The sequence below is a fragment of the Lampetra planeri genome, chromosome 5 (genome assembly GCF_965212315.1).
Source record: "Lampetra planeri chromosome 5, kcLamPlan1.2.h2, whole genome shotgun sequence".
In the NCBI taxonomy this organism is placed as follows: Eukaryota; Metazoa; Chordata; class Hyperoartia; order Petromyzontiformes; family Petromyzontidae; genus Lampetra; species Lampetra planeri.
The window spans coordinates 19,452,372-19,477,255 of NC_136111.1; the positions used below are offsets into that span (position 1 = coordinate 19,452,372).

The following is a 24,884-nucleotide window of genomic DNA, read 5'->3' on the forward strand; positions in this document are numbered from 1 at the left end:
CGAAGGAGCGAGCGCTTGAGGAAGGCCTGTGGGCAGAACGATAGACCTTTACACAAGTGGACCCCTCGACGAGGACACGTCGAGCCTTGAGCTAAAGGGAACTTTTTTTTACGGAGGAGCCACTTCTTGTCGACGATGAGAACGAGACACCTCCATGCATGAACCTTGCCTGAGAGAAACATTTGAGGATGAAATCCGTTTGAAGAGGAGCAGGGAAGACATCTGAGCGAGGAAGAGCAGGGGAAGGATAGAGGAGGATCTTCGTGCGAGTGGTGCCTTGACCAAAGCGTAGACCCTGTCGTGACCACCAATCGTCATCATCGCAACCACCATCACCACCTCCCCTGGAGCTGTCGAGCAGAAGTTGTGGTGGGTCAGAGTCGAACCCCCATTGAGGGGACCCGCGTAAATCGATGCGGCAAGGTCCCACGTCGAAGGACTTAGAACCACGAAAGAAAATAATTAAGACTTAAGCTCATGAACCTTTCAACCACATAAATGCGAGCATCGTAGCATCAATAATCTCCAATTTTTTGAGCGACGGACGGACTGGGTGTGGACAATGGGAGGCCGCTTGCATCTCTTCGTCTGTCTGCTCGGTGGCATCGTCCCGCACGCCCTGGGTAAGTCAATGTGTGCCGTGGAAGTGTACGTTGACCTTTTTTCGCACCGTACGTAAGCCGCCAACGGTGGTAATCGGCGGTGCGTTGCCCCCGGTCTGACCGCGGAGGCCGATCCGTTACGGAAATAATTGCTCTTTCAATACGAATACTGTTTGAACTATTCCACGATGTTTTATCTTCGGTAAAGCTGTTATCAGTTTGGAATGGTTCCGGGAGCGCGGGGGAGGGGTTGGTAGATGGGGCATTTAAAAACTCGTTGCTTTTGGAAAGATAATCGGAACGCATTTTCGATGTTGCCCCGAAATGTCACAAACTTCTGGCTCATTTCTGTTGAGTTGTGGCAAGGTTTTTGTTATTTTGTTACCTCCCTCTCCCATTTGTTAAACCATCACGCGTTTAGCAAAGGAATTTGAGTGCCCGTGAGAGATTATGGGGGGGGAGCGGGGTTGGGGTGGGGGATGAAATTAATCCAGCGGTGGATTGATTCTGGCTGTGATGACGAAACAGTCACTGGAGTGAGGCTTTGGCGGCGGGTGCAGTGTTGAAGCGGCTTCTTCTTTCTCTCGCAAATTAGCATCACCATAGCATGGCACCAGGGGACACGCCACCACATACAGCGTGCTTCTTAAAAAGAGAATCGTGGATATCCGAGAAGCGCATTCAATGTGAGAATCTCAAACAATTCGGGCGTTTACACACGTTTTTAGGAGATTGCGTATATAATGTGGTTATAATTGACAACTGTTACACGCGTAGAGCTATAATGTACGGTACATGTGTGGCTGAGAATAAAATACGTGCAAATTGTGAATGTAGATAGATAAATAACACAACAATTGGCCCTCTGAAAGATATGATACAATAGCACGTAGCAAAGTTATGTTAAATGACAATCCTGGCCAGATTTAATGTAAACGTGGCTAGGTTTAACGAGACATTTGTTACTAAAAAAAACCGAAGCCAAGTTATGTAAAATGGCAAGGTCTGTGAAGTTGTAATATAATACGGTGGTGACTAAATTGGCACAGTTGGGGGCCAAATGTACAAGGGGCTAAAATATATCCAGAAGAAAAATCCTCCACAAGGCGTGATGAAAAGTGACCAGGAAAAACAAGACATAATTGTGGGAAAACATATCCCAATCCTTCCTTAATCTTTGCGACAGGATTGAGGAGCAACCTCAATTAGAATAATAGACAATTTATTGGGTCAGCCTAAAGCATTCCACCGCCCTTAAAGCAGCATCTTGAAACAGGCACAATGCAATTCTAAACACTCGTGGCTTTGGAGGGCGGGGAGCAGTTTATTAAACTGGGAAATTGATGGTTCCATTGCTCGGAATGAACATTCGACTGGGCAGCAAAAAAACCACAAGCGAAACTCACATTATTTGGTCTTTCGGTAAAGTCACGTAGATAGGTTAAAAGAAAATAACAAAAAAAATAACAAAAAGCTATGACGTTTGCGATCGAAACGTCGTAGTTTTTTGTAATTTTTTTGTTATTTTCTTTGAACCTATCTAGGTGACTTTACCGAAAGACCCAAGAATATGAATTCCTACAGTCACGAGAGCTTTAAGACAAGCGAAACTTTTATGCACGCACAACGTTGCGGAGCGGTGTGATCGCGCGCTCATTGAAAGCATGTTCTCGTAACGCGTTCGTGTGATTGATATCAAATACACATCACACGGGGTGCCACGATTGCGAGATGTTAATTAGCTCGCCTGGTATACAGGAAGGAGGTTGTGGGATTCCATCGCGACCCTGACGCCTGCATATTTGGAGTTTGCGTGCCTCTCTCCCCGTGGTCGCGTGGATTTGTCTCCGAGTCCTCCGGTTTTCCCTCTACATTGAAAATCAACGTACGTTTAGAGTATTTGGCTGCTATGAAATTCCACATGATAAGCCACTTCGTTGAGCTATCATATGTGGTTAGGTCGCTTCTGAAAAAGAGTTATATTGTTCAGTGGGCCTTACCTGTTAAAATAAAAAAATAGTTACAAAATATAGTAGTTTACATGTGAAGTATGTTTTCCATACACTCCCCACATCTCGATCCAACGGTGGGTTTTATAGAAGAAAGAGGGGTTGGTCTATACCGGAGTACACATGTAAGTGTATATTGTATACATGGAGCCTGAACAAATGACCACTGTTTATAAAGTGGAGGAGGGGTGGTTTCTGGGTCTCATTTGTACGTATTCCGACCACAGCATGGGATGTATGAGTGTGTGTGTTGTCGTGAGGAGCGGTGGTGGAGCAGTGATGTAGCGGTTAGCTGCGCTGCGCTATAAGCCCGGCGACCTGAGTTCGATTCCCACTCACAGCCACCAACACTAATGACGATTATATGAACCGGTCCTGGGTCTCCCCTAGGTCGATTCAGTCTCACATGAGTACCCGTTGCAGTGTGTAAACATCGCCACTAGGGAGACAAAGGTGGCCGGGTGTGGTGGCGGGCACCCAACCCCTCGTGTGCCATGCTGACCTTCATAGGTGCTGGCTAACAGCACTTGCCCCTACAGTATGTTAAGGCTATACGGGGGACCTTTGTATTGGTAGTGCCATTGGCTTATATGATTCGTGCGACTTGGGGTTCAATTCCTGATTGGGCACGAGACCCAACTGGTGGCAATTGGTATCAGGTCTTGTCCCCGTTCTTCCATAGATCAGCTCAGCCCTAAATGTGCACGTGTATAGCCACCAACAGCGATGGGTAGAAAAAACCCAGCTGATCCTGTGTGGTATTGGCCACACCACCACCTCATGTGCTGTCATCATAATCGTTATCAGCCACTGCTGGATGAAGGCCCCCATGCGCCAATAAACCGCCCTTCACGGTCTATCGCTGTCAAAACCGCATCTCACTCGAGCACGCGAACTGGTCTCATCACTGTCATCTTTCCTGTTGTGGTCATCCCCTCAGATCCCTTCACTCATTTGGCTGCCATTCCGTCACCAGCCTCGTCCATCGGCCATCACGTCCTGCCAAGGCCCATTTACTTACATTAACACGCGCCGGCATAACTTGCCCTCTGCGGTGCATTCCGGATACAGTAACTCGATGTGGAGTCGGGGGCACCTTTGCCTTTACATTTTGTACGGAATGGGCGGGGGCGGCGGCGGGGGGGGTCGGAATTGGTTGGCGGAACAAAAAAAACCACGGGGCCACGGACAAACGCTCTTATTTGGAATTAAAATCCCAAGGGGACGCGCGGATGTGTGCAGACATTTCCTCCTCAGGGCCCTCGGTGAGGCAATGCGGTGACGCCCTCCGCCTGTGTTAATGCCCGCGACTCCTTTTGTGGGTGTCTGTCTGGGACCCATCACTCGCCTCTGTGTGTTAGTGGCCAGAGCAGCGTCGGCGATGGACAGTAACGTATTGAGGGCCATTGTTTTTTTTATTGTGCCAAATCCTCCCCAGAGACTGTCAGAAAATGCCACCCCCCCATCCTCCTCCAACTGGCCAACGCTCGTTGGATTTACGTGTTTATAAAATGCGTGGCTTTTTCTGTTGTTGTTGTTGTTCTCACGTCTGTGAAAACGAGCTTTGTAGCTCATCGGATTCCTCCCCGTATAAATAAATATTCCGATTTTGACATGTTAGGAAGTCACTGGAGCTAAATCTAGATATAAAAAAACCGAATTCATTTCGAACTGCTTTTTGTGTTCAGTTGTCACCCCCTGCACCTCCGATTAGCAACGGTTGGCTACGTAGGGTGCGAAGGAAGTTCAACATACATACGTATAAACATTTTAGAAAAAAAGCTTGCTGTCCATTAAGTTTATTATTATTTTCTTCGGTTGTATTTGTGCCAGCCAACGGTACCTTTTGATGGGTTGCCGTCTGTTTCAATAAACTTTGCTCGCGCTTTGTTGAAATGTCCCGCAGCTGGCCAAGTATATATCTATCTTCATTATCATCTCATCATTATCGTACGAGTTGTATCCGGTGGTTGCCAGTTGCGTTTGGATAGAGCGCAGCCAACAAACATTGCGAGTTAATGTTTCTCTCGGACGTAAAATTAAAAAAGACACATTTCTTAGACGTTTGTTCCGGAGTGGCAGCTATCTAAAATGTTTTGAGATTGAGATACTGTAAGTTAAAAGCAATGTTTTCTGCGTTAGGCTTGTTTTGAAGCTACATTTTTGCGTACTCATCAGTCATATGCAGGAGTATACAAAGTGCAGTGATGGTTGGGAGTGATAATACTGTACTTGAACAATATCACTGTGAGTTGGGGAAACATACACGCACTCAAGTCGCACACTAGAAGTGCGTTTTGTAATTAGATACGTATCCCGGGTCACCTTCAAGATTGCCCTCAGCGTCATAAAGGTCCTCCAAGAACTTGCCCCAGCCTACCTTTCCCCTCTCATCTCGCTCTACTGCCCTTCTTATACTCTCTTATATCTCTCCCCCTCTCAACTCGCTCTACTGCCCTGCCATCCATTATCTTTCTCTCCGAACTATCTCTCCCCGTGCTTATTGGGAAAACTATAAACTATTTAGTTTATTTGACCAAGCAAGGCCCACTGAGCTATATAGCTCGTTTTCAGAAGCGACCTGGCCACAAGTGAAAGCTCAACGAAGTGGCTTATCACGTGGAAATGTACAGCAGCCAAATACCCTAAACGCATGATTCTAAATGTGGATGGAAAATCCGGATTACCCGGAGAAAAATCCACGCGACCACGGGGAGAACATGCAAACTGCAAATATACAGGCGTCAGGGTCGGGGTCGAACCCACACGCTCTCTTGCATACCAGGCGAGGTAGTTAACATCTCGCCACCGTGGTGCCCACTGCAAGTCTAGGCGCAAGGCCAAATCCTTCTCTTTCCTGCTATGACTGCCTACGTTTAGCTCTCTATTAAATATATAATTGCACGTCCCTTCCCCAGTGGGAGATTCACGTCCCACTGCTTTGTAAAGCTTCTTGAGGTGTGGTTGCAAATCGTGATTGTGGAATTGTCATTTGTATTCACGGTGTGTGATGTACGTATGTTGCGCGTGTGTGTGTGTATACACACCGCACACTTGATAGACACGAGAGTGAGAGCAATGATGTGTTGGATAAGTGATATTTTACGCACGAACGCACAGTGCTTAATGAGCTTGAAACATTTCTGTTCTTGGTTTAGCAGCGTGCGGTGTGAGTCATTTTATATTAAAACAATATCATTTAATTTAATACAAATTGAGTTAATACACAGTTGAAAACTGTAATCGTGCGACAATCTAGTCTAATGTAACAATAATGTATTGAAGTGATAGAAGTGTATAATCCCATTACAAAGTAAAGTAATAGTTTGGAGTCATCATTTATAATTTCTGTCAGTGTGAGCAGGAGAGCGATAGGCTGCCCGTAATGCTTTATTTTTTTTTTAAAGAAATAGGATTAAACTTTTTTTTCCCGTTTAAATCTCCAGCTTCTAAAAAACTGGCAGGTGTCTTCTCAAAAGCTGTCACTTGTCAAGTAAATCTTAGCTGTGGATTGGAACTTCTCACATCGAGAGCACATTCATCGTAATGCGTCTAAATTACCGGGCGCATAACGGCGCTGGCACCTTGCATTAAACATCGCGGGGGTAATAATTGTGAAATTGTCCAAACCAGTCAGGTGGAGGTGACCCCCGATTGGGAATTAACGCGACACGTGTTCAAAGTTGACTGCCCGTCAAAAGTCCTCTTTTGTACGGCACGAGGATTGAAGATGATATCAAAGTTAAACTTTGTCGGAGGTGGGGTGTGTGGGGGCTGAAATATTAAACCTTCATTGCGCGTTCGGCGCGCGCACACACACACACACAGCGGGAGCGCAGCCTGGAACTTGCGTCCCCTTAATCAGGTCGGGGGGGGGGCGCGTCGCTGGGCGTCAGATCCAAGCATCTCCCCGAAGACTCCGCGAGAGATCCTCGGCGAGATACGGAAACTGTCGTGGCGTTCGCACGGTCCTGTTGGGACGCCCCCGGTTTTTTTGTTTGGTTTTAACCGACGTGAACATCCCTATCTCGGCATCTTCCCAGGCAAAGAGTTGGTCCTCTCTGCTTCCTGGTGCTTAAAAAAAATGGCCCGAAGGATCACTGGCCGAGGGGAACGTGGGGAGGGAGGGGGGGGATATGGACTTTGCTGGACGCGACTGGAGAGTTTGGTGGGGGTAGGGTGGGCAGGGAGTACTGGAAGGGAGGGTCCGTTAGGAGGTAATTGTCATTTCCAGGCCGGTCGGTCTCAGGCTAACTCACCGAACGAGCTGAGAAGGCAGCTCTCCAGCTGTCCGGTCCCCCCTCCCCGCCACCACATCGGACGGCTGTTGTTACTTTCTGTCTAATTTCATCCACGTGTAATATGTTCCATCAGCTTACGAGGGCCACTGATTACGTTCGCCGAGGTTCTGGTTGTTTGTGAGGGGTTCGTGGTATTGCTCGGGCATGTGCGTGTAGTGAGACGCCACCACCTGTTAGGTCATCGCAGAACATCGCTCCTCGGCTTCCACACACTCTGGCCGTCACCGTTCCCATCGTTTGAGTTTGGGGGAGCGAAGACGGGTTAATGTCGGCCGCTTGACTCGGTGTGGTTGTCGGCAGATGTTTCTTTGTGCCTCGGTGCCTGTTACTCACTCTGGGCATTTGTCCGCCCCCCTCTTTGTGGGCATCCGAACGATAGCAGCTTTTTTCAGCTCTTGCACGTCAGGTTTTTGTCGCCCCTTATTGTTTATCCCACCCGGTGTCAGTCACTCGATAGGTGTCTGTTTGTCCGGACGCAGCGTTTAGGTGCGCGCTGCTTGCAGTCGCCCCCCCCTCCACCCCACCCCCCCGCGTCTGGCCGTCTGCCATCTGCTCCCCGAACCACTCCCGGCTATTACCGTAATTAATACCTCCCCTAATTAGTGTTGACTCAACGGTCCAGAGGCTGCTTGCAATAGCCCGTGGTCGGGAGGGAAGGAGCCATGAATCCTTTCAGATGTGTTCCTGAGCACGGACCCGGGAAGTTACCGTGTTCCTCGGGACAACATCTGGAGCGAGAAGTCGGCCATATGAGCGCGTACACTCCCTGGCGCATACCAAGCGGTAACCAATTTTTTTTTCTTTGTCGCGTAAGAAAATAACAAAGTACAGGTGTGCTGATATTTCAGAGCAAGAAATAACAGGGATAATTTCTCACATCAAAGGGACAGGTGTAATCACTCATAGGATAAATTGAGCTGGGAACCTCACGAAAAGAATGGCTCAGTGTGTTAAAAAAAAACCTACGGCTGGAATGCGCAACCAGACCAAAGATTGGCTTTTTTGTGCGATCTGTCAATTTGAGCCATATCCACCCTCGCATCGCAGAGTGGAGCGTCACGGTTGACGTAGCGAATCGTGAGTCAATAAACTGAGGCGAAAAAATCTCAACAATATACTTTATGGTTCTGTTCTCGAGACAGGGACACATTCTGCTGAGTCCAACCATTCGCAGCTGCATGGGATACCCCGCTCTTTACCACCACCCCCCTCCCCCATCTCATTACCCTTCCAGACCCCTTTACAGGTGTCCCGACCCCCTTGAGTTTACTACCCGTCTCGTCCGCCATTCGACCGCCTCCCCATCGTCCACCGTCCCTAAGCACACCACCAGCGAGCTCCGTGTCCATCTCCCGTCTGCCCTGCGTCCCCCTCTCTCCCGCCCCACGAATGAAAGTGCAGCGGGAGAGTGATTGCACGTTACGGCACCCACGGTAATTGCAGGGGGGGGGGGTTGCTGAACTTGTGTCGAATATGTCCTCGAGCGTCTTGCGTTTTGTCCTTTTGCCGTCACCGCTTTGGCTGAGCGTAATTTGACTGCAAATTTGAGAATGGGCGGTGGTGGGAATGGCGCTGCAGTCGCTGATTCATCGCCCAAAGATTGCTTTGCCGAGTGGGAATGTGCGTGTTGCCGAGAGGGAGAGCATTGCTGGCGTTTGCGGTTAAGCGCGCTCCGCTGAAAATCCGGAGACCTGGGGTTCAATTCTTGGCCACGACCTGACATCAGAGGCGAGTGATATCTGAACCGGTCCTGGGCCTTCCTAAGATCAACTCAGCGTCAAATGAGTGCGTCGTGTGAACATAACTATTGATTGGGAAGACAAAGGTGGCCAGGCATGGTGCTGGCCCCACCACCCTTTCGTGCCCCATGCCGGGCTTCAAAGGTGATCGCTAACAACCGTTGTCCCAATAGTCTGTTAAAGCCTACACGGGGGATCTTTGTCTTTTTTGTATTGCTAAGAGAGTGGGATTGTAGTGGTCACCGTTCTGCATTACATTACCAGCCACCCGCGTTCACTTTGTTGCTATGATGCACAACACCGGTGACTCTTGAAATTTGAATCTGGCCTCAGTACCCGTAGGTCGGCGCAGTGAAAAATGTATTACCCAGCGCGGTGGTATGCCAAAATCAGCACTGGGGAGAGACAAACGTGGCCAGGCATGTGTGGTGCTGGCCCCCGTCACCTCGATGTGCACAGTGCCAGACTAAATAGGTGCTTGCGAACAGATTTTGTTTCATCAATGTATCCAGGCCGAAGAGTGGGCTCTTTATCTTCTGCATGTGCGCGTGAGTTTATAGAATAGAATTATCAGTCGTTGTATTAGGAGCGAAACACAGCTCGTGTTCCATGCAACATTTTGTGAGGGTTCCAAGTTTAACGATAGATAATATTTATAATTATAAATGTACGGCCATTTGTCAATTCACTGCCGGATGAAGGCATTCCCCCATGGATTGGCAGTCATTGGGGTTCATTAGATCGTCAGAATCAGATTATTTATTTGTACTGGAAGAATCCGATGAGCTATACAGCTCTTTTTCGTAGATGTTCAGTAGGGGCGGGTAAGAACGTTACAACGAACAGTACAAAAACATGATAGTAGTGCAAAGTAAAAGAAAGGTAAACAGATCACACAAACACATTCAACTAAACCATCCCCATCCTACCAGCCAAAGCCCACTGAGGTATTCACTTATTTTTCAGAAGCGACCTGGTCACAAATGATTGCTCAACAACGTGGCCCATCATTTGGACATTTATAGCAGCAAAATAATCTAAATAATCTCAATGCATGTGGGAGGGAAAAACCGGGGGGCCCGGAAAAAAAAACCAACCATGCCTCTCAGTGTGGGTTGGTCAAGAGAAGTGGCATTCCCGGTTATGATGATGCTATTAACAATGTCCAGAAATCGAACTAGGGTTGTTGGGTTTAGAGCGCAGGGGCAACTTAGCACCGTGGTACCGCCGCACCCGCTCCGTTTACATGGTTTTAAAACACACACACACACAAAATATGTTACGTTGAAAAAAATGGGTACCGATTCACACAAAACAGTTTTTCGATGTTTCGTTATTTAAAAGAGAGGCATGTTCAGCATTGTGACGCCTCACATGAAAGCACTTAGTCTTTGATTAGCACATACAGAGGAAGCTTTAAAAAAATAAAGTCTCAAATTAGGTCCACACGACTGCGTTGCACTGTACGCCGTGTATATAATACCCCGCTGAATTCCCAGGACTATTGAAAAATCCCCCTTAATATCCAAATGCGGTACAGTTAGAGTTTTACCTGGCTCGGCCCGAAGGAAAATACTTCATGGAACAAAATAAAGCTTTGCTCACTGCGTCGCTTCGAATGGTGGTGGCACCCGTTGGATGCGTTTAGCCGGAAGAGTTCGCTGGGCGAGCGCGGTTAACTCTAAACTTTTACATTTTGTCGTGAAGATTGCGCAATATCGGCGATTGAAACGAATAACGCAACCCCACTGTCTTACACCTTTATTTACCCACATTGCTCTGCGATAACAATTCATTGTTCGCAATCGATGTCCAACGCTTATTTACGTTCACAAATTCACGACCGTTTTTGGTCGTCCGCCTCTGTGATGATCGTCTGCCCGCGCCGCCGTTGTTGGGGTTGTCGTTTGACCGTCGAACAATCACCATGCTCGTGATTGTGGGTTGGTGAACTGGTGTGGGGGGGGGGGATAGGGGGAGGGAGGCCGGTCCGGATGAGTTATAGCCCACGGCCAGAGTTTCGAACTTCCAGCCACCGGGTTCCGAGTCAGAATCTTTTATCCGGGAGAAAATCCGCGATGAGCTATGAAGCTCTTTGAACACATTTTTTTTCAAAATCCACACATGTCCAGTCGGGTTCACAGCACAGTGCTCTTCCAACCAAATAGCTTAACCCCTGAGTTTAAGTGAGACGCGACAGCGCCGACTATTATCTTCAGTGCCTTTTCTCTCCGTCGCCACCCCCCCCCCCCATCAATTCCCTTTTTTGTTGAAACGTTGCCTTTGTTTGCCCTGCACTCCTCCACCGATGCAATTTACTGCCGCGTGCATTGTGGCCCACGAAGAGAAGCGAGAGAGCGCGCGGGGCTGTTTGAACAGCGCGCGCGTCGCCCGGGCTGCCGTCACCGTCCGCGTCGCCGCCGTGCGAGCAACGCCAGCGACACCCCCCCCCCCCTCTTTGCCGTCTCCACCCCCCCCCTCGCCTCCGTCCCCCCCCCTCGGTGTCCCCTCCCCCCCTCTGACCACCCCCCCCCCGTGGCGCCCCCCCCCCTCGTCGACCATCCCACCTCCTCGCCGGCCCCCATCGCCGTCTCCCCTCTCCCTCGCTGTCCCCCTCCCCCCCCCTGACCATCCCCCCCTCGGCGCCAACCCCCCCTCGCCGACCCCCCTGTCTCCTCGCCGCCCCCCTCCTCGCCCCCCCCCCTCGCTGCCGTCTCTCCCCCCCCTCGCTGTCCCCCTCCCCCCCCTGACCATCCCCCCCTCGGCGCCAAACCCCCCCTCGTCGACCCCCCCCCCTCCTCGCCACCTCCCTCGCCGACGCATTGCGTTGTGAGACCCCCCCTCTAGCCCTCCCCCTCTCCCCCTCCCCCGACACCACCACGGAAACGAACTTAAAACCTTCATTCCATTTGGCTCAGAATCATTGAGGCTCCTGGGCTAAAAGAGCAGCCTGGCATTTTCCCTCTCTGCCCGTGATGGGCTGCCCGCTTCCTTTCTCTCTATAAAATAAAAATGGGCACTGCTTCCGTACGGCGTTCTCAAGGTGCGCTCGCCGCATGAAGACGTGATGTCAGCTTAGATCGTGTTTATTTACGGTATTTAACCGCGTCAGCCCCCTTGTCTGTGTTGTTAGAGGAGGACTGGATCATCACCAACATTGTCATCATCGCCTTCATGTCTCACGTTTGTGCGGCGCTTAGGGGTCGCAATAATGCGCATCAGGGTGCCTTATAAACGATGGCGATTGCGATGTTGATGATTGCGATGATGACGATGGTGACCAGGTTAGAGCTCGGTGAACACCCAGAGGCTCGGGTTTCAAGGGAGGCCCCCACGTGAGAGAAGCGCAGCACGAACCACGTGACATCAAATCGAGACAAAGCAGAGCCAACATAGAAATTAAACTACAAATGATACGTTGCCAACACGGGTTTCAAAGTTCAATTATCAACTTAAAAAACAATTTCCAGAAAAAAATAAACACGTAACTGTTGTTCCACGAGGATACATTATTATCAATGTTAGCTAGCTGTGGGTAATTTGCTAATTTAGTCCATGAGACCACACCAGATGTCTTCCCTTGTCGCTACCACACAAGGTGGCATCACTTTAGCGGTTACAATTTCTTCACGAGGCCCATAACAGTGATTTAAATGAATGGGTTATGGCCTACTTCACTCTTATTAATTATTCGTACAAATGCTCCTCATGGCGGTACCCCAGGGTACCAAATAATAACACAATGGTCGAGGCAATTAACTATTTTATTTCTGGGACACTTTTTTTTTCCAGGGGTGTACTTAACTCCGCGACTGGGGTACCAATCAATCCGAAATCAGTGCCACTCCGCGATGTCGAAACGCAGCGAGGACGATTGCGCTGAAACCCTGAACGCTCGCGGAACACACCGTGGTGGTGCATCGTGTACAGCTCGTCGGGATGAGTCGATTGCCGCATCGCCGACCATCAACAGACTAAAAATGACTGCATCACGGAAACTATGTGAGAGCCGGGATACTATGGTACCCTGGGGTACCGCCATAAGGTACGAATGAATCAGTCTCGCGACTGGAGTTTTCGCAAACATAAGTGGCACCAACTCCTGCTGCGGCCATTGCACAATATTCGGAGCGCTGGTAATAATTAGACTCGGCACACAAAAAGCAGAACGATGTCCGTTACAATTGTTCGTGTCAAGGGGCATGGGGGGGGGGGTCTTTAAGGTCCGCGTGCTTTAATGCACATGGGGGCGGCCGTGGTAATCTTCCCACTAGAAATCAGCCGGGCTGACGCGTTAATCGAACCGCAGAGCTTCGCGTGTGCGTGCGTGCACGCACGGGCCCGGTAGCGATTGCAAACCCGCCCCGCCAAGATTTGTCAGCCCGCATGAGAGCGGTGTTGCGGTCCGTCTATTGTGGGGGACCTCTCCTTCCTCTAGCCCCTGTCAGCGGACGTGATGGGGTTAAGGAGAGAGCCGGGGCGGTGGTGGTGGTGGGGGAGGGCGTGGGGAAGGGAGAGCGGGGCTGGCGGGAGGTGACGAAGGTGGTGTTTATGGAGCTCGTTTCAAATTTTGTAGCGTTCTGCTACGGAGATTTTATAACGACGCCTTTACCCCTTGCCCTGGCCGTGGCACTCGAGGGGGGTGTGTGGGTGTGTGTGGGGGGCGCCGCTGCGACGTAACACCGGCTGGCCGACGGTGGACGCCTGTTAAATAGACAGACGACACCTCAAACATTTCGTGAGGTTGTTGCAGTGGTGACGACGGGAGGCGCCGGTGACGCCAGCGCCAGGAGCTCTTGCGCTGAAAGTGACACCCCGCGCGCGCGAGCGCTGATTGTCGCATGGGCGCAAAGTTCTGTGCCGGACAATCGAGAGAGCTTCGGGGAACGAGGAAGGGAGGACATTGATTTGTCAATTTTTTTGTCTCTCGGACCAAACGTTTTTTTTTCCATTAAAAAAAAATGGGAAACCTCTTTTCCGCGGTCGGGATTAAAGGCCTCTTAAGTGTGCGGGGAGGATGCGCCGAGGAGGCCGCCACGCTAAGCTGTTCAGGGCCTCCTGCTGCCTTCCCGGGGAGACACGCGGATGTGCTGTCCCACCATTCACGTGCGCGTTTCATCGATTAATTGTCCATAATCCGGACACTCTTATCCTTGCCTGAACGCCACTCTTCAGTGCGCGAGCACAACCGCTCCGCCCCCTCCCCTCCCCCCGCAGCAGCACTTCTGCTTAACGGCAAAAAGATGCTTTGTCCGTCATTTAGAAAATCACTGTAATTTTTGCTTTTGTTCGCAAGTGCCTGGCCATCGAGTTTAAGTTACCTGCGCAGCTGTCACGTGTTGTTCTTTTTTTCGTGAGAGGGCTGTGCGTGTTACAACCATGTTTGAGGTTAAATCTTTTCAGCTAAGTTTATTTCCATTGAACCAAGTGAGAACTCACGAGACGAGGATCGTCCCATTTGTAAGAGCGACCCCGGGGTTTAAGTTTACGCTTTCGTTCCAATACAGTTCCCTCGGCTAATATATGACCCAAAATAAACTTAGTAATATTTTTGCGAACAGAAAAAAAATCAAATCCCCAACGCGTTTCAAATAGTTTAATCCGCACCAAACGACTATATCGGCACGTTTTTTCCTCTCGGTCTTTAACGAGCAAAAAAGCACAATCTGCTTTTTCTTTTTTTTTAAATCTCGGTGGATTTCGAGCGTGCTCGCTACGAGGGGGCCCGGGATCGCAGCAGACGAACGCAAATTAGAAACGGTCAGAGCGGTCAGCCCTGGGCGTCTCGTGTTCTCGAGGCCGCGGTGCTCGCTGACCCACCGCGATATCCTGAGGGGGCTCCCGTTCATTTCCACTGTCACAGCGGCGTTTCCCCAGAGCGAGCGCCGCGTCTGCCGCTTGCCCTGTCGCTCGCCTTGAGATTCCTCCGCCTGGCGCCTCTGAGTCGTCCTCGCTCTCTCTCTCTGAGTCGTCCTCGTTATCTCTCTGAGTCGTCCTCTCTCTCTGAGTCGTCCTCACTCTCTGAGTCGTCCTCGCTCTCTCTCTCTCTCTCTGAGTCGTCCTCACTCTCTGAGTCGTCCTCGTTCTCTCTCTGAGTCGTCCTCGTTCTCTCTCTGAGTCGTCCTCTCTCTCTGAGTCGTCCTCTCTCTGTGACTTGTCCTCGCTCTCTCTCTCTGAGTCGTCCTCTCTCTCTGAGTCGTCCTCTCTTTCTGACTCGTCCTCTCTCTCTGAGTCGTCCTCTCTCTCTGACTCGTCCTCGTTCTTCGAGTCGTCCTCTCTCTCTGAGTCGTCCTCTCTCTCTGAGTCATCGCTCTCTCTCTGAGTCGTCCTCTTTCTGAGTCATTGCTCTCTCTCTGAGTCTTCCTCTCTCTCTGAGTCGTCCTCTCTCTTCGAGTCGTCCTCGCTCTCTCTCTAAGTCGTCCTCGCTCTCTCTCTGAGTCGTCCCCTCTCTCTGAGTCATCGCTCTCTCTCTCTGAGTCTTCCTTGCTCTCTCTCTCTCTCTGAGTCGTCCTCTCTCTGAGTCGTCCTCTCTCCCTCCCTCCCTCCCTTTGAGTTGTTTGTGAATGCTTTGAGTGAATGCGTGATCTATGGGCGTTTTCCGTTTTTCTCCTTTGAAATGCAATGTTTTTTTTAATGTGAATTTATAAAAATACGTCTTATTCATTCGAGGAAGCTTCGGTGAGTGTCTCAATAGCTCTTCTCTTAGGAGGGTCCGCTGTTACGATGCCTAACCATTTTTGATGATAGTTCTGTCCCTCGCCGTGACGTTTTCTTACACATGGTGAGAGATGACAAGCTTAACTCTAAACTCGAGTAGATTTATGGTGGATAGATGGAGTCGCTTCACTTCGCGATTGATTTAACATCATGATTTACCGCAGCAAACATCGTCTTTGGTGGTAACGTTTTTTTGTCGCAGAAAAAGTTCAAAGTCTCAGGGATAATAAGCATAATACGACAGAGATAAGAAACTCCTAAGCACACTTTGCAGCTAAAGTTTCCCTCGTTCAGAATTCTGCAGAATTATTCGTGAGTTGGTATAATGGGTTTCAAACATTTCATTATCTTTCCTCTTTGAGCAGGTTTCTCTCAGTTTTCAAACATTTCATTGTGTTGACTCTTTACAAAGGTATCTATATCTTTGCACAATGCAGAGTCAGCGTGTGCTGTGACACCTGGGTGGATTTACAGCATCAGCACTTAAATGCAGTGTGAAAGGTGAACAATGAACGATTGCAGCCCGCTGTATGGAAATTCAACGTGGTTCTTCACAGAAATGACAAAAAAATATCTAAAGTCCCCAAGTATCGATATGTCCATATGAACCCTTGGCAGTGCCACGTATCTATTGGCCATCTTCAGGTGGAAATTTCACATTTCTATGGCGAGAATTAGTCTCAAACAAAATCCTCCGTTCATCTCTCTTTACCAAGTGGCGTAACCTTACGAGGTGATTCTTGTTTTAGCTATCTTGGACAGATGATGATGTGGCCAGGTTGGCCCTGGCTGGGATTTCAACTTCATGTATTTATAATTATGAACCCTGCGGCTCTACCAACTGAAATATGACCCAGATGATATATTTTCTACGGGGGTTGGAGGGGTGGCACAATGGTATGCACACTCCGCTTCGAACTCGATGAGTTCAACTCCCGGATTACAGCTAACACCAGTAGCGAGTGCATTCTAACCGGGACCTGGCCTCCTTCCCAGCAAACCTTTACCTACCCGTACTCCTGCAGCACAATGATACAAGCCCCCTGACTGATACGGTGTGCAACGGCGTTCATCTACGAGTAGATACGACTTAAGAGCCGTACATTATTTATTCGGCATTATTCCTAAATTGTTGAGGATCGTGAAAATTCAAACGTTGCCTGCGTTTTCGACGAAGGCAGCATGTTCGGTCCCAGGTTTTTCTTGACCCCCCCCCCCGAGATGCGCGCAGAGATGGACACGTGGAACGTTCGGCTACGTTGAAGATGAGCGCTTATCGTTCCGAGGGCATTGTCACGGGCGAATAGAGCAATTCCGAGATGCAAGCGTTGTACAGTGTGGCGTCGTCGCCAGGGCTGGAATATTGAGCCTCACCCGCGCAAAGCAAACAAGGAGCCAATTGGCGAAACCTTAAAACGATCGCGTTAAATGAGTTGGACACCGTCCAGTCACTTTAACTTTTTAATGTAAACGAAAAGTGATGACTCTGTTGATGGCGGATTTTTTTTTTACAACCATTAGATTTGGACCTTGGCCATGCAATCACCTTGTTTTCGGTTCGCGTTTTTTATGCCATCCCGCGGAAAAATAATCTTTTAAACGCTCCTGCGAAAATGTGAATTTTGAGAATAGTGGTGTAGGAAATGCCTCTTTATTGGGTAATGTGCCAAAGAATGGCAAGTCTGCTTGAAAAGAAAGCAAAGCAAAGTAAGAGACCAAGTTGTGACTTAAACAAAAACATTTTTGCTGCCAAAATTATCAGGGCATTAATATAATGCCGACAAAAATATACGCGTTTGTCAAGAGTCTTGCTGACAGGCCTTCATCGAAGTTGAACAACTGTATTTTTGTTTCTGACTATCACGTTAATTATTGTTGTTATTATTTCTTGTCATTCATTCGAAGTGGAATGAACGTCAATATGAGGGCCAAATCAGCAATGGTAAATAAAGCGAGCATTTACCTAGAAAAGCGTGTTTTTCTGTAGAGCCCTTTTTTCGGGGTGTTTGGCCAATCCCTTTTTCTTTCTAAGTTGGCGTGTCAGAACGAACGTGACACGCCTAGAGAAACCCATAACCATCAAGGGGAGAAAACATTACATCGAGGTCAACAATTGCCTTTCTGTTATAACTGCTCATTGCCCTGTAGACTCCATCTCTACATGGTCCACCAACCCTGTCTTAAAGAAACACCAACACGTCGCATTCTAAGTGGAGTTGCGTCACCGTGGCCAATGACGTTGTTTTCCACCGCACCTCGCCAATACTTTTCCTTTACCCAGGAAACCCTTGCCGAGGCTCGAAACGATTTCCTTGTCTTCGAGACGTTTAGCCAGCTCCACTGGAGTGGCAGCCAAGGGAGAGAACGCTCCCAAGAGGGCAATCCACTTGGAGATGGAGCTAAGAAATAATGCCCGCGTTGTAGGAGCTCGGCGTATTGTTTTATGACAGGGCCGTGAGAGAAGTCGACGCCTTGGGGAGGCCTTCATCACCAGCAGAGGAATGATCATGGCTTGATGATGGCTTAGGCTCACGGACAAGCCGAAACCTATCTCGTGCAAACATTAGAAGTACGCTACATAATTGTGGTGTGTGTGTGCCTGCGTGCGATTCAAGTCTACATTACGCCCTGTGGACGACTGCTGCTCACGTTCTGAAGGGCCGTGGTGATGTATAAACTTCAAAGGGTCGCATTTTTACGTGTGCGCTCGCATTTAACTTAAGAGTGAAATCCCCATTGTCTGTTCAGGGACAGGATCTCGCTTCACCAGTTTAAAGAGAGAGGGGGGGAAGGTTAGGGGGTTTGTAGTTTTGTAGCCATAAGGGTTAAGAGTATGGGCGCGGATCGGTGGAGAGGGGGTATGACACGTGCCTTGTCTTCAGGCGCATTCTCTGTGGTTTGTAAACGTCGTAAACAATTAAAATCTCATCGGGTTTACTCTAAACATATTTTGACGACAACGATGATGGCGATAATGATACAAGTGATAATTATCTACGTTACCTAGTAAGGCCCACTGAGCTACATAGCTCTTTTTCAGAAGCGACTTGGCTACAAATGATAGCCGAACGAGAAGTGGCTTATCAAGTCGTAGCCAAATCCTATCAACGCATGTTTCTAAATGTGGAGGGCAAAACTGGAGGACTCAGAGAAAAATCTACACGACCATGGGGAGACATGCAAACTCCATACATACAGGCGTTTGTATGTTAACCTTCTTTTGCACCATACGTAACCAACTGCGCTAATTGGAGGTGCTAATCAGAGGCGTGAGGGTCGGGATTGAACCCACGAGTCCCTGTATACCAGGCGAGGTAGTTAACATCCTGCCCCCGCGACGCCCCCATGATGACGATGTGTCCATCCGTTTGCGTGGCACCAGGGTCACGACCCCGGCAGGAGGACGCTCTCCCGCGCATCACGGAGCACCCGTCGGACCTGATCGTGCTGCGCGGCGAGCCGGCCACTCTCAACTGCAAGGCGGAGGGGCGCCCGGCGCCCACCGTCGAGTGGTACAAGGATGGCGAGCGCGTGGAAATTGGCAAGGATGACCACCGCACGCTGCTGCACACCGGCTCGCTCTTCTTCCTGCGAGTGCAGCACACGCGGCGCACCAAGACGGACGAGGGCAGCTACGTGTGCGTCGCGCGCAACTACCTGGGCGAGGCCGTGAGCCGCAACGCGTCGCTCCACATTGCAAGTGAGTCCCGCGGACCTGCGGCAGGTTCTTCTTTGGGGGTCGGCGTGCGCGGGGATCGCGGGTTTGCTCTTCCGCTGCAGGCGCTGGGGAGGCGAGCGTCAGCGCGGGGGCGACGTGAGCGACTGGTACGACGTCGATGCTGGTGCGCAGATCGCGCGCAGAACGACAACGTCGTGAACTCAGGTCACCCGCGCCTCCGATTAGCACGGTTGGGGCTACGCGCGGTGTGAAAGAGGTTCAACTTGCATACGTTCAATACGTACGTACACCCGATTCAGAGCACAGTGCGGTGTCCAACGTGCCGCAAAACTCCCCCAATAATACCTCTACGTGCGCATGTGGAAAATAATTGATGAGTGTGTACACGATCGAAAGGGTGCATTGTGAGACTGAGGGTAGATTGTCATCGATGAAGCGCGGTTGTCTTCGCATGGCCAACAGGAACAGTGTCAGCTGCGTTGACTCGAGGTAGGGCGTTAGCTACAGACGGCTATGTACAGGTCTGGACTGACTTGGGAAGGACTATGTTATCTCTCTGAAAATCTCGTGTGTTGCTCTGGCAACTGGATGATGTCATGCATCTCCGCTCAATGGGTGTTGGAGTAACTGGAGGTTGAGTATTTTTTTTTTATCTCGGGGAGATCATTCACGCCAGTGGCCAACACACACGCGATGCTGATTTGGGTTCCGAAGCAGCTCGGGTGGCGGGCTCTGTGTTTGTTGTCCCGTGTCTGTATCGGGGGTTAAATTAACTCCACTTTGCCGCGTTTTCATCACCTGGGTCTTTATTGTCCAGGAGAAGAAAATCCCTAGCGTAAACGCAGCTGCGTCAACATTACAGTGGGGCGGAACGGGGACCTCACCCAATCATTTTTTTGTTAAATCATATCTCGTCGAAGTTATCTCGCGCAAACTGAGTGGGCTGGCCACGGCAGAGGTGCGATTACGAGCAATGCGGAAATGAATGCTTTGCAGGTGAACCCATGTGGTCCACTTGTTGGGGTTGTGTCGGGGGTGGTGGTGATGGTGGAAGAGGATGCATTTAAATTTCGATTTAAAGCTTTCGTGACTGCAGGGATTCATCTTCTTCATTCTTTCGGTAAAGTCACGTAGAAGGGAAATAATAAAATAATAAAAATAAACATAATAAAATAATTCTCACGACGTTTCGGCCACAACGCAAGGAGGACGGCTGCTTGCGTTGTGGCCGAAACGTCGTGAGAATTATTTTATAACGTTTTATTTTTATTATTTTATTATTTCCCTTCTACGTGACTTTACCGAAAGAACCAAGAAGAGGATGCATTTAGTTCAGCATCTGTGTGTGGAGCGAATCTCTTGAGCCGGGCGCAGGAGCAGCACCGTGCCGCTCACATGGCTCCGATTCGCTTCACGGGCCGGAGCCGCGGGTCGGCGATGGGCTCGCGAGAACCACCCCCACCCCTACCCCCGGGGCCGCCCGCCCGCCTGTGAAGTTAGCCGTCCCCCAAATTTTACGCGTAACTTGACAAGTCGCGTTTCGCCAACGTCCAGCCCGTGTCTCCAGTAACGTGAAACTTCCCACGGCTCCCCCCCCCACCCCCCGGTGGGCACGGGTGAGCTGGGGGGTGGGGCAGTTGGAGGGGGCAAGAGTTGGGGGGGTCAGGGTCCTGGGTCTCTGGCAGCGTCTGCATCCCCACGTCATGTCGAGCCTCACCCTGCAAGGTTACTGGCCGTCGTCGCTGACGAGATTAGCGTGTGCGTGCGCGCGTGCTCATTAAGCGCTCAGGTTCCTCTTTGATACGTGACAGTCGCTCTGATGTCGAAGCAAGGGCTCATTCTCGCCCCCCACCCGCCCGCCCATCCCCACCGCCTCCTTTCACTCGCACACTCCACCTCCTCCCTTTGTCCCAAAATCAAAGGCACGAACCTACAGCAGGTATTTCCTGTTGCTTTCATCGAGATAGCGGGGCACCGAAAACCGTGATGTTCCCGCAGCCGTCTCATCTTTCTCACCATAGGGCCCGGCCGTTTTTCACGGAAGGTGAAGGTGGAAGGGAGGACACGCGTGTGAGATGCGTGTGTCCTCACACACACACACACCTGCCTGCCCGCCCGCCTGCCCGCCCGCCTGCCCACCCGCCCTTGGTAATGACAAGCTGCCAGTTAAAAAAAACTTTTAATCCATTGTTTGCTGTCAGCCGGTGTCTGAGGCATGCGATCTAAAATCATAATAATAAGCATAATAACGATGGAAAGAAAAAGGAACATAACCATAGGGTTCGCCGGTGCGAAGGCGCCTCGGGCAAAGCGCCGCGCCCAATGTGGCGCGGCGCTGTGACGGTGGAGCCGCACGTGACCTGGCAGAGGCGCTCGTCGTCGCGGCGGCTGACGAAGCGGCGCGTTCATTCGCGACAATCTTTCGGTGTTTAGCCTTTGCCTGCCGGATTTTTAATCCCAGCGTTAAGAGGATCATCAGTGGGTTATCCGTTACGCCCCGCTTTAATGCACGAAATTTTTCTATAAATAAGGCGAAATAACAGGGCCCACGCTTGAATATTTTGCGGGCCACAACTGCCACTTAAATCGACAAAACGGGAGGGTTTTTTTTTCGTGTTGTTTCTTCCTCCCATTCTCGTGTTGGTGTTCACTCTTTGCGCTTGCTCTGCACTGGAGCCGTAAACGTCTTCTCCGGCGACAAAAATTCAGAGCGAATGAAGGAAAAAAAGCGTGAGCCGCCGAACCGGAGGCAGGGTAAATGGAGAACGTTTCATGGGACGCGAGGACTTGAGCGTGGGGAGAGGAATGAGCCTCCCCACACACTCCTCCTGCTTTGCCGCCCGCGTGCTCGCTGCACCGATTAGCCGTGCCGTTTTTTTTATTGTACAAATGGTTTAAGGGTCACCACAACATGCCGTGCCTGCTAATTCACTTCTCTCTAGTGGTGTGAGTCGTGGCTCGTTGGGGGCGGGGGTGTCCAATAAGGCGAAATTAAAAAGCAAAGAAAAACATTTTTCTTTTCTTTTAGAGTCTTATTTTTATATTTTAAAAGGCCTGGAGACTGAGCCGCTTGATTGATCAGGACTGGGCCGATCTTTATCTCAGAGATCAGCATGTCGATTGCGTCTCTCCCATGCCTCTTGTTAACGACCTACTTTACCCAAGGCAGGGTAGGAGACGAAAATGATCGGTGGTGGCGGCTGCAGTGGCGGCGGCCGTGCGGGCGGGCGAATTGCTCGGCAGGGTTTGGCCTCCCCGTGTTGGTTTTTCTCAGGGGTGAAGAAACCGCAGATGTCATTGTTTTGCTGCACAGGAGGAGCCTGTGCTTCCTGCGTTCGCAAGCGGTGTCGGCCAGTTGCACGATCACGCGCGACGCCGTCTTCTGAGCCCCGCCGCGCGAGTGCGTGCAAGTCCTCATTATTTCCTGCGCCTCTCTTTGTTAAACGTTTTCGTTTTAGTGCTTTTCTTTTTGTTGCACTCTACACGTTTGTGTTTGCGGTATGAAGTGCAGCATGCGCTGCTTGAGCGAGTAGCGACCGGCGGGCGGGCGGGCGGGCGGGTGGGCCGGAAGGTAAAACGTGTGGTTGTTTTTTTCCCTGGACGTTTCATGGGTGGCCAGACGTCGTGAAGACAGGGCGGCATGAAAGACGCGCACTTGGGGATGACGACCGAGACATGGGAGGATCGCTTGATCTCACTTTGAATTTGTAAAAAAAAAAAACTCACACACGAACGGTTGCTCGGGTCAGAAAAGTTGGGTGACTGGTCGGAGCGGAAAACGTTTCCTTCGTAATCCTAACAAGTCGAGGATTATCTTAGCAAGAGCAGACTGGAAGTACAGGCAAAACCAAGGTAACTTTACCACCATCATTGTTAAAATCGACTGTCTTATGAACTGGGAACGTTGCAGTTGGGTAAGGCCTTGCTTCGCAAACCTTTATTAAAAGCTTAAAAGGCACAGCCCTGCAATTTCTTTATCATGCCACAGCTGGCAGACGGGCCTCCATTAGAGGGAGTTGCAGAGGGAGGGCCTGTAGAGAAGCCATTTTAGCCGACCCTTCCATGCCGCCGTACATCTTGAAAGAGGTGGGAGTTCCCACACTTTACCCCACCGCACACGGCATGCCGATCGACTGATTGTGGTGGACCCATTTATTCTGGTGGGCGCACAGAGGTGGCGGGCGGGGGGGGGATTAAGAAACTGTCGTGGCGTGTCGACTGCTGTGCTTGGGAGGTCGATCCGGCGACCTCTGCGTTGCAAGTGCAGAGTGTGAACCAATGGCACTGGGGTGGCACCTTAGACTTCCTTTTATAAATTGAGGCCTACATGATCGCCTCAGGTTTCGCTCAGCAGGTCTCTCTCCGTGTTTGAGCGGAAAAATGCAAGAGACACGAGACAGCGGCGGTGGCGGCGGTGTGCATCATTACATCCTCTGCTTCCACACCGCTGACCTTTTTGTTTGTCCGTTAGTGGAAAGTATTCCTGAATGCATCCTTTTAGTTTTTTTTGCACGACACGGTTTTTACGGAAGTCGATAGACGATGGGCAAGGAAGGAGTTGTCTCGTCCAGCGTTGCCGAGGCTGGGTTTTGAGATCATGGTTGCCGCGGTGGTCTCCTTCACTCGGCTTTCCGATAAGAAGAGAAATAACTAAACTTCCTCGAATAAAAAAAAATTGCCCTCGTTTTATCCTGCGTGAGCTCCGTCAGCCTCGCGTTTTTCATCTTCCCTCCCCCCCTCTCTAACGGACGCTTAATGGCGTCATGTGCTGAAGATGAATGCGTTGTTTTTAAAGCCGCCGTCCTCATTACAGCTGCCCGTAATTGGATGGAGCCATCGTGCATAGCTCATTTTGACTCGGGAGCATTTTCACCTACATCCGTATTCCACCGAAGGTAAAGCGCGCGTCCATTTGCCGTCCTATTTGCGAGCGGGATGCATGTTGCTCAGACACACGTACGCATCTTTAGCCACCTTGTACATTTTTCGTAGATATTTTAAAAAAAAATGTTTATTTGGACAAGCAAACTCATGTTCGACGAACAGAGCAAATTGGAAACCCGCGGTAGGTGCTGCACAATCCTCCTCCTCTCGTTGGAGGAGCGTGGGGCCATGCAGGCGTCGAGCATCTGGGCGCATTCGGTCCTGAGCCTGACTTTATCTGATATGTTCCCTGGACTGAGCGAATTTTTTTTTCACGTTTTCTTTTTTTTTCTAACAACATTCTTCGCATGGATCCGTCGACTGGCAGCGTGTAACTCAACCTGAGTGGAGACGAGGGGAGGAGGATGGTGGTGGTGGTGGTGGTGGGGGCGGGGTGGTGGTGGTGGTGTTTTGGGGTCGAGAGGGTAGGGGATAGTGGGAGAGGCGGAGGCAGCGGTTGCGGGAGTTGAAACCTCGCTCGTTCCAGCGGGGAGGATAATGTCCCCCCATCTTTCTTCTCCCCGTCTCCACTCCCCGTGTCCCGCACCCCCCTTCAACCTGTCCCCCCACCCTCGCCTCCGTCTATGCATGCACCCCCTCCCGTACTCCCACCCCCCCCCACCAGAAGTTTCCCCCGATTGCCCCCCGCCCATGCGCGCACGCAAAACTACCCCAAAACGCCCCGCCGCACTATCTGACATGCATGGTTGGCAGACAAAGCGCGGTGGATGAAAGAGGGTTTTTTTTCACTCCAAGCTGTCCCGACTCTGGATGGATTGGGGGGGGGGCACGTTGACGATCTCTCCGTGGTGGTGATGGCAGCGTGACCGGCCTGCTCCCAGGAGCTCGTGCAAGAGGTGCGTGTGCTGCGTTTGCCAATACGTCCAGTGCACAGCCAAAAAAAAAACGTGCGT

General features: G+C 50.5%; 1 protein-coding gene across 1 annotated transcript in view; it reads left to right on the forward strand.

The window, feature by feature from the left end:
* Nucleotides 1-452: 452 nt before the first annotated feature.
* Nucleotides 453-24,884, forward strand: part of LOC144719114 (roundabout homolog 1-like) — a 151,506-nt gene continuing 127,074 nt past the window's right edge. The window contains exons 1-2 of the mRNA XM_078594957.1: nt 453-623; nt 18,751-19,068. Of these exons, the coding sequence (XP_078451083.1) occupies nt 563-623; nt 18,751-19,068 (379 nt within the window). The 5' untranslated portion in view covers nt 453-562. The remainder of the gene's footprint in view (nt 624-18,750; nt 19,069-24,884) is intronic.